Source organism: Eubalaena glacialis, chromosome 10 (genome assembly GCF_028564815.1).
Source record: "Eubalaena glacialis isolate mEubGla1 chromosome 10, mEubGla1.1.hap2.+ XY, whole genome shotgun sequence".
NCBI classification, from domain to species: Eukaryota; Metazoa; Chordata; class Mammalia; order Artiodactyla; family Balaenidae; genus Eubalaena; species Eubalaena glacialis.
In genome coordinates, this window is record NC_083725.1 from 72640435 (window position 1) to 72650777 (window position 10343).

Sequence of the window (10343 nt, forward strand, 5' to 3'; positions counted from 1 at the left end):
CATTCTTTTGCCTCAGTTATTCTGCTATTGATTCCTTCTAGTGTATTTTTCATTTCAGTTATTGTATTGTTCATCTCTGTTTGTTTGTTCTTTAATTCTTCTAAGTCTTTGTTAAACATTTCTTGCATTTTCTCGTTCTTTGCCTCCATTCTTTTTCCGAGGTCCTGTATCATCTTCAGTATCGTTATTCTGAATTCTTTTTCCGGAAGGTTGCCTATTCATTTAGTTGGTTTCTGGGGTTTTATCTTGTTCCTTCATCTGGTACATAGCCCTCTGCCTTTTCATCTTGTCTGTCTTTCTGTGAATGTGGTTTTTGTTCCACAGGCTGCAGGATTGTCACTTTTAATGTATTTTCAAGTTCAATTTGCTGACATTCTGTTAAGGAACTTTTCATTTATGTTCATTAGTGATAGTGGCCTGTAGTTTTCTTTTTTGTGTGGTGCAATTTTCTGGTTTTGATGTCAGGGTGATGCTGACCTTTTTGAATGATTTTGGAGCATTTCTTGCCTTTCGGTTGTTTGGAATAGTTTGAGAAGGATAGGTGTTAAATCTTAAATGTTTGGTAGAATTCACCTCTCTGGTCCTGGAATTTTGTTTGTTGGGATTTTTTTGGTTACTGATTAATTTCATTACTAGTAATTGTTCTGTTCTGATTTTCTATTTGTTTTTCGAATTCAGTCTTGGAAGATTGTACATTTCTAGGCATTTATTCACTTTTCTGGGTTGTCCAATTTGTTGGCGTACAATTATTTGTAATAATTTCTTGTGATCCTTTGTATGTCTGTGGTGTTGGTTGTAGCTTCTCTTTCATTACTGATTTTATTTGTCTTTTTATTTTCTTCTTGATGAGTTTGGCTAGAGGTTTATCAATTTTATCTCCTCAAAGAACCAGCTCTTAGTTTCATTGATCTTTTCAGTTGTTTTTCAGTCTCTATTTCAGTTATTTCTTCTCTAAGCTTATTATTATTTTTCTTCTATGAACTTTGGGTTTTGTTTGTAGTTCTTCTTTTTGTTCCTTTAGCTGTAAGGTTAGATTGTGTATTTGAAACTATTCTTGATTTTTTGTTTGTTTTCTTCACGTAGGCCTATATTATTAAAACCTCTCTGTTAGAACTGCTTTTGTTCTGTCTCATAGGGTTTGGAATGTTGTGTTTCCATTTTCAATTGTCTTGAGGTTGTTTTTTTAAAATTTCATCTTTGATTTCTTCAGTGAACCATTGGTTGTTTAGTACCTTGTTGTTTACACCACATATTTATGGTTTTTTTAGTTTTTATTTTCACTTAATGAACTTTACTTCATATACTTTTACCATATAGAGAAAATATTCTTCAAAACGGAGTCATTTGATTCTTCATTGTTTTAATAGCACACAATTGTTATAAGGTATCCATTCTAGGCCTACCATAAAATTAATCAATAAGTAACTCTGAGAGAAACATCCATAAGCCACAGGGAACTCATGTGGTTCATACTATTCTTAGTCTCCATATACAAGCTACTGTAGTGCCTGTGCACCTCATACAATGATACCAGGCAAGGAATGAAAGTTAGCAGCCTTACTGTTACCTTGTTCTAAGTGGATGCATCGGAAAGTAATAAATAGCCTCATAAAATTAATCGACATACATTCTACCTGTCAAAGGTGGATACTACATAGTTTTCATAAAATGTAGGCAGTGTTCCTAGAAATCCCATTAAGGAAAACCCAAAATTTTCATATAAAAAGTGCACAAGGTTGTCCTGTGTATAAAAATCTCTTAGTTTGGGTGCATTTTTTTTTAACGAAAATAATCCACACTACTCAAATACATTAAGAGTATAAAGGCAGACCAACAAAATACACACACTAACAAGAAAAGGAATGATTTCCAATGAGATTCGGAATGAGGACAAGAAGAGGTTACGGGAGAGAGTCTCCCATATCACCAGAGTCGATGGAACTGCCTTTCACAACATAAGTGATGCCCAAATGGAATGAGTTTGTAAATATGAAAGCTATAGGATGGACAAACTCGGATCTGAACAACTGATAGAGTTTCTTAATTCAGGAACGTAGCCTCAGTGCTTTATAACTTAGGAAGCAACCTCTAGAAACAGTCAATTGGTTTTATTTCTTAGAAGTTACGGGGGAAAAAAGCATTTGAAAAAATTACTTGTTACAATTGGCAACAGAAGAACAATATTAAAAAATCAAAATAAAACATGGGGAATATAGGAGTCGAGATCCCCAAAGTACCAAAAGATAGACTCAGACTTCTTCACCTTAGATTTAAAAAATATATAGTTAAGTGAAAAATTAACCAGGCTCTGCACAGCAGGTTAAATATGCAACCACTTCAAACAGAAATGATCTAGTCCTCGTGTATACTTTTGGGAATGTGCTCCAACCTCCCGTTCTCTATAGACAAAATAGCAAAAGCACATCATTTCATTAGCAAAGGCCCCTTTGTTTTAGACTTAAGTTCACCTCTGACCCACTGAAGTTTATATTAATTATCAAACTACTATTTTAATAACATTTTAAGCTTGCAATATATGTTTGTCATGCCTACCCCAGATCACTGGTTCAGAGGTATATATGCTTTAAACTAGCCAAATTTACAAGTCTCCATGGCATCCTCATTCAGAAAACGTTCAAACGCGATGGTTTCACAGTGTTATGATTGTTCCATCTTCTTCTAAGAGTTTTTGATCTGGAGCACGCGTTTCAAATTCTGTGTTTGTGCCACTTGCTATGGGTGCTAAGTTCACTTCATTAGATGGAATAAAACCATTCTGTCTGGATTCAAAACTGAGCTCTATTTGCGTTAATGATTCCAGGCTCTCAGTGTTACAAACGGCCTTAGGTATCTGCTGTGGCACACCATTATCTTCAATAATAATGTCATCTTCATCACTGTCTTCATCCTCTGGCTCAAAGCTCAGTTATATCTGCTGTGGCAGGCCAGGAAGGCTGTTGTCAGTAGACTGGCCGGAGCTGCCAGAAGTGCGACTGTTCCTCATGATGCTATTCCTCTGGTTTGCTGGTCTCACTGTGATGATGAGGTTGTGGCTGTTTGCAATCCTCATTTCAGTTACTTGATCTAGACTCTTCCCTGAAACTTCTATGCCATTAACTTCTAAAACTTCATCATTAACCGCTAATTGTCCTGTGCTTTGAGCCAGACCTCCTGGCACAAGTCCGGATATAAAGATCCCTGGGACCTTCTCTAAGCCATGCAGTGTCACCCTGACACTGGAGCCGTCCTGGATGTGCAATCTTAGGGGTTTCTCAGTGCCATATTTGTAAAGACGGACCCTACGATGTGTTTCTGGGAGAATATCCACGTCTATACTAGAAGACACAGGTCTGAAGTCCTAGGGCATACTAATGACTATGTGTGGCTTTTTTCTTTGGTTGTCAGGACGCAACACATTCGTTAAAACATTCTTCTTCTTTATTAGTGTGTCTGTACCAAAGGCACTGTAGTCTGCTTCTTCCCTTTTTTGTATAAAAATCCTAAGCAGCGGGTTAGCCGTTGAAACAGCTTTGTGATAATTATCATCGTTATTTATAGGTAGTAAATCTCTGTGGATGTCTTCATAGCCTACTAAAACGTCAACACTGGGTATCTTATGAACATGTTGCAGTAATCTATAAAACTCCTCAAACTTTCCGGGTTTTGATCTTTCCAGTGAAAACCGACGAAATTCAGCTCCAAACTTGCTCTTCACCTCCATGGTGCCCAGGCAGCTACTGCCCGCCTGGTGCCGGTGGCTGCGGTTCATCCTGAGGCTGGCCCCACATTGACGTCCTCCAGCTGGGCCGCCCCTCGGAGAGCAGGGAGCGAGTGCGCGGCCGGCGGGCTCGGGACGCGGCTGCGACCCAGGCGCCTCCTCACAGGCACGTGCAGAGGGGTGGCTGCGGCTCGGGTCTCCGCGCAGAGCTCCACTCGGCTGTCGGCCGGACCGAGGGTCAGACTGGTGGCGCAGCAGGCGGGAATATGGCTCCTTCCTTTTTTTTTTTTTTTTTTTAATACAATTATCACACTTTAAATTTATTTATTTATTTTTTATTTATTTATGGCTGTGTTGGGTCTTCGTTTCTGTGCGAGGGCTTTCTCTAGTTGTGGCAAGCGGGGGCCACTCTTCATCGCGGTGCGCGAGCCTCTCACTATCGCGGCCTCTCTTGTTGCGGAGCACAGGCTCCAGACGCGCAGGCTCAGTAATTGTGGCTCACGGGCCCAGTTGCTCCGCAGCATGTGGGATCTTCTCAGACCAGGGCTCGAACCCGTGTCCCCTGCATTGGCAGGAAGACTCTCAACCACTACGCCACCAGGGAAGCCCTTTTTTTTTTTTTTTTAAGTTATATTCCAGTTTTATCCTGTTGCGGTTGGAAAAGATGCTTTCTTTTTTCCCCCAGAGGTTAAATAATCAAGAGTTTAGATATTTATTGGCAAGCCAGATTACGCATATGAACTATACTCTTCAATTTTTGTGGTGTTATATGTAGTATTTTGTATGGGTTCTATTGAAATATGGTCATTTTATAATTTGTGATAAAAATGTTCTGTACCGTGTGACACATTAGATTGTTTCAAATTTGCATAGAAGTGTTAAGTTTTTAACATTAGTATAGTAAATTAAAGTATTTGTTATAATGTCCCTTGCTTTATACATATACATTTTTACTTAAGTAGAAAACAAGTACGCATATTTTCTTGTAGGGTATAAATTTGTCTGTGCACTTATGGTGATTTGCCTAGCCAAAATATACTCTCAGTTTTTGTTGTGCTATTATTATTATTTTTTAAAATTGTGTCATTATTATTATTATTTTTACATCTTTATTGGCATATAATTGCTTTAAAATGTTGTGTTAGTTTCTGCTGTATAACAAAGTGAATCGCTATATGTATACATATACCCCCATATACCCTACCTCTTGCAACTCGCTCCCAGCCTCCCTATCCCACCCCTCTAGGTGGTCACAAAGCACTGAGCTGATCTCCCTGTGCTATGCAGCAGCTTCCCACTAGCCATCCATTTTACATTTGGCAGTGTATATATGTAATGCTACTCTCTCACTCCGTCCCAGTTTACCCTTCCCCCCCACCACCATGTCCTCAAGTCCATTCTCTACGTCTGCGTCTTTATTCCTGTCCTGCTCCTAGGTTCATCAAAACCATTTTTTTTAAGATTCCATGTATATGTGTTAGCATACAGTATTTGTTTTTCTCTTTCTGAATTACTTTACTCTGTATGACAGACTCTAGGTCCATCTACCTTACTACAAATAACTCAATTTGCTTTCTTTTTACGGCTAATATTCCACTGTATATATGTGCTACATCTTTTTTATCCATTCATCTGTTGATGGAAACGTAGGTTGCTTCCATGTCTTGGATATTGTAAATAGTGCTGCAATGAACATTGTGGTACATGTCACTTTTTGAATTATGGTTTTCTCAGGGTATATGCCCAGTAGTGGGATTGCTGGATCATATGGTAGTTCTATTTTTAGTTCTTTAAGGAACCTCCATACTGTTCTCCATAGTGGCTGTATCAATTTACATTCCCACCAACAGTGCAAGAGGGTTCCCTTTTCTCCACACCCTCTCCAGCATTTGTTGTTTGTAGATTTTCTGATGATGCCCATTCTAACTGGCGTGAGGTGATACCTCATTATGGTTTTGATTTTCATTTCTCTAATGATTAGTGCTGTTGAGCATCCTTTCATGTGTTTGTTGGCAATCTGTATATCTTCTTTGGAGAAATGTCTATTTAGGTCTTCCGCCCATTTTTTGAATTGGGTTGTCTCTTTTTTTGATATTGAGCTGCATGAGCTGCTTGTATATTTTAGAGATTAATCCTTTGTCAGTTGCTTCGTTTGCAAATATTTTCTCCCATTCTGAGGGTTGTCTTTTGGTCTTTTTTATGGTTTCCTTTGCTATGCAAAAGCTTTTAAGTTTCATTAGGTTCCATTTGTTTATTTTTGTTTTTATTTCCATTTCTCTAGGAGGTGGGTCAAAAAGGATCTTGCTGTGATTTATGTCATAGAGTGTTCTGCCTGTGTTTTCCTCTAAAAGTTTGATAGTGTCTGGCCTTACATTTAGGTCTTTAATCCATTTTGAGTTTATTTTTGTGTATGGTGTTGGGCAGTGTTCTAATTTCATTCTTTTACATGTAGCTTTCCAGTTTTCCCAGCACCACTTATTGAAGAGGCTGTCTTTTCTCTATTGTATATTCTTGCTTCCTTTGTCAAAGATAAGGTGACCATATGCACGTGGGTTTATCTCTGGACTTTCTGTCCTGTTCCATTGATCTATATTTCTATTTTTGTGCCAGTACCATACTGTCTTGATTACTGTAGCTTTGTAGTATAGTCTAAAGTCAGGGAGCGTGACTCCTCCAGCTCTGTTTTGCTTGCTCAAGATTGCTTTGGCTATTCGAGGTCTTTTGTATTTCCATACCAATTGGAAAATTTTTTGTTCTAGTTCTGTGGAAAATGACATTGGTAGTTTGATATGGATTGCATTGAATCTGTAGGTTGCTTTGGGTAGTATTGTCCTTTTCACAGTGTTGATTCTTCCAATCCAAGAACATCGTATCTCTCTCCATCCATTTAAATCATCTTTAATTTCTTTCAACAGTGTCTTCTAGTTATCTGCATACAGGTCTTTTGTCTCCTTAGGTAAGTTTATTCCTAGATATTTTATTCTTTTTGTTGCAGTGGTAAATGGGAGTGTTTCCTTAATTTCTCTTTCAGATTTTTTGTTGTTAGTATATAGAAATGCAAGAGATTTCTGTGCATTAATTTTGTATCCTGCTACTTTACCAAATTCATTGATTAGCTCTAGTAGTTTCCTGGTAGCATCTTTAGGATTCTCTATGTATAGTATCATGTCATTTACAAACAGTGACTGTTTTACATCATCTTTTCTGATTTGGATGCCTTTTATTTCCTTTTCTTCTCTGATTGCCGTGACTAAAACTTCCAAACTATGTTGAATAATAGTGGTGAGAGTGGGCACCCTTGTCTTGTTCCTGATCTTAGTGGAAATGGTTTCAGTTTTTCACCATTGAGTATGATGTTGGCTGTGGGTTTGTCATATATTCCCTTTATTATGTTGAGGTAGGTTCTCTCTATGCCCACTTTCTGGAAAGTTTTTATCATAAATGGGTGTTGAATTTTGTCAAAAGCTTTTTCTGCATTGAGATTAGCACATGGTTTTTATCCTTCAATTTGTCAATATGGTGTATCACGTTGATTGATTTGCGTATATTGAAGAATCCTTGCATCCCTTGGATAAGCCCCACTTGATCATGTTGTATGATCCTTTTAATGTGCTATTGGATTCTGTTTGTTAGTATTTTGTTGAGGATTTTTGTATCTATGTTCATCAGTGATATTGGCCTGTAGTTTTCTTTTTTTGTGACATCTTTGTGTGGTTTTGGTATCAGGGTGACGGTGGCCTCATAGATTGCGTTTGGGAGTGTTCCTCCCTCTGCTATATTTTGGAAGAGTTTGAGAAGCATAGTTGTTAGCTCTTCTCTAGATGTTCGATAGAATTCACCTGTGAAGGCTTCTGGTCCTGGACTTTTGCTTGTTGGAAGATTTTTAATCACAGTTTCAATTTCGGAGGTTGTGATTGGCCTGTTCATATTTTCTATTTCTTCCTGGTTCAGTCTCGGCAGGTTGTGCTTTTCTAAGAATTTGTCCACTTCTTCCAGGTTGTCCATTTTATTGGCATAGAGTTGCTTGTAGTAGTCTCTCATGATCCTTTGTGCTTCTGCAGTGTCAGTTGTGACTTCTCCTTTTTCATTTCTAATTCTGTTGATTTGAGTCTTCTCTCTTTTTTTCCTGATGAGTCTGGCTAATGGTTTATCAATTTTGTTTATCTTCTGAAAGAACCAGCTTTTAGGTTTATTGATATTTGCTATTGTTTGCTTCGTTTCTTTTTCATTTATTTATGATCTGAAATTTATGATTTCTTTCCTTCTGCTAATTTTGGGTTTTTTTTTGTTGTTGTTGTTCTTCATTCTCTAATTGCTTTAGGTGTAAGGTTAGGTTGTTTATTTGAGATTTTTCTCTTTTTTTTTTTTTTTTTTGGTTGACAGTTTATTAAATACACTACATTTGTACCTTATTCTGTAGTTTTTTAAATCATTCACACATGGACTTAGTAAAAATGTACTTTATAGAAAACCATCTGCAAAACTAAAATAAAAATAAAAATGCACATTTGCCCACATCTTAAACTGCTGAAAATGTTAGGAATTATTTTATTGAAGGTGATCCTGAAAAATGAGGTGACTTGAGTTTATTAAATCTGACACCAGACCATGACTTCAGTAGTGTTAATGTTGAAATGTGGATGCAAAAATGTCTATTAACTAAACTGTTTAACAGTGTTTGAGAAACAGGACAATATAAAGTATTATTTTTCCTTTACAGACACTTCTCTAATCCATTTTCTGTACACTTTTTTCTCTCCCATTCATAGAATTAGCTGTGCAGATTGATGAGGCAAAAACAAAACAAAACAAAACAACAAACAAATTAGATCCTATTTACAAAACATGCAAAGGGAGAATTTTAAGTAGGTGTTATGGCAGAACTGGTTAAAACTAAATACAGTCGAGTGACAGGATATACCTTTACTTCTGCAAATATGTCTTTCCCCCATCCTTTCTGGGAGAAATACATTTTCAGGGTGGGGACTGTAAAACGGCATACAATGCAAAGACAGGAATAAAGAAGTTTGCAAATTCTTTATATTTCCAGCCGTTGAGACAATATTTTTGAGAGTTGAGGTTACCTCTAGCGGCGAAACCAGAGCCAGCTATTAAGCAGCCAGAAGGCTACAGTAATTGAATACATGACCATTTCTCTTTTAGCACGTTCTTTGTTCTCCTCTTCCAGAAGCTGTAGACGTCTATTTAGTTTGATTATCTGTCGTCTTAATGAAGCTGCATCTATAACAGTCATGTCATCTGAGGTTCCTTCAATCGTTGTATCTATATTTGAAATGCCATACCTGGCGTTGTCATGATGAGGGTTAGAGGTGGCGGCAGCAGACCCACCACGCAACACAGGTCTGCGATTTTCATCCAGCACATCCAAGATCTGCTGGTGAGCCCTACGAGTGGAAGACTGGATAAGCGACAAAATGCCACGAGCAGAGGAAAGATTAGCTCCATCTTCAGGTAACATACGGGGAGGACAAACCCGAACCTGTTGTGGCGATGGTGTCACAATGGAGTCAGTCCTGACCAGCTGTCCGTTTTGGCGAACAGCATTTTCACTCATAGAGCGCTCTCTTTTTAGCCTGCCAACTGCACGGATTTCTTCATTTTGAGGGGTTGGAGGAGGTTTTTCTAATCCAGAAAATCTAGTGGTCTTTCACTTAGCGTAAGTACACGAGGTGGTGTTTTTAGTGCCAGAGGTTTGAAGGGAGTTGACTGTATAAGGTCAAGATCTGCTGGTCTTGAAAATGGAATGTCTTCATTATTTCCTGCTACAACAATTCTCTCTGGAACCTGCATAATCACACTAGCATTTGAAACTCCTTCTTGGAATCCTTGTTCCAGGTCAGCATTTGGTGGTGCTACCTTTAATTTTTCCGGGACCCTCATTCGCTGACTAATACCTTCGGTGTATTCCATTTCATATTGAATTCGACTAATTTCCGCCATCTCAGCAGCACTGGGAGAAGGAAATGCTGCCCCACTCACTAAATGTGTACCAACTACTGCTTGCTTTTTGGCATTATCTGTTTCTGTGCTTCATATTGAATCCTTTAACTTGCTTCAATATGCATGTGCTGGATTTAGAGCCACTTTTGTCCCCCTGGGCCCGCTGAAAGTCGCTGGCGAGGACCGCCGCTCGCCGGCTCCTGGGGCGCTCGGGTGGGCGCTGTCAGAGGCCGTTGGCCGAGCACACGGAGGCGCCCGGGCAAATCACCGGCCAGAGAGCTCTTGTTTCTTGAGGTAGGATTGTATTGCTATAAACTTTCCTCTTAGAACTGCTTTTGCTGCATCCCATAGGTTTTGGATCATCGTATTTTCATTGTCACTTGTCTCTGGTATTTTTTGATTTACTCTTTGATTTCTTCAGTGATCTCTTAGTTATTTAGTAACGTATTGTTTAGCCTCCATGTGTTTGTGTTTTTTACTTTTTTTTCCCCCTGTAATTGATTTCTAATCTCATAGCATTGTGGTGGGAAAAGACGCTTGATATGATTTCAGTTTTCTTAAATTTACCAAGGCTTGATTTTTTACCCAAGGTGTGATCTATCCTGGAAAAGTGTTCCGTGTGCACTTGAGAAGAAAGTGTCATCTGCTGTTTTCAGATGAAATG

The 10343-nt window shown here is 38.4% G+C and overlaps 1 protein-coding gene and 1 pseudogene across 1 annotated transcript; both read right to left on the reverse strand.

Annotated features, from left to right (window-relative positions):
• Positions 1-2650: 2650 nt before the first annotated feature.
• On the reverse strand, positions 2651-3769 carry LOC133099342 (partitioning defective 6 homolog beta-like; annotated as a pseudogene).
• Positions 3770-8736: 4967 nt separating this feature from the next.
• Positions 8737-9952, reverse strand: LOC133099343 (mitochondrial fission factor-like). The gene is given in 2 exon segments (XM_061202931.1): positions 8737-9364; positions 9367-9952. Coding segments are annotated over 2 exon segments (873 nt in total). The 5' UTR covers positions 9680-9952; the 3' UTR covers positions 8737-8804.
• Positions 9953-10343: the final 391 nt, after the last annotated feature.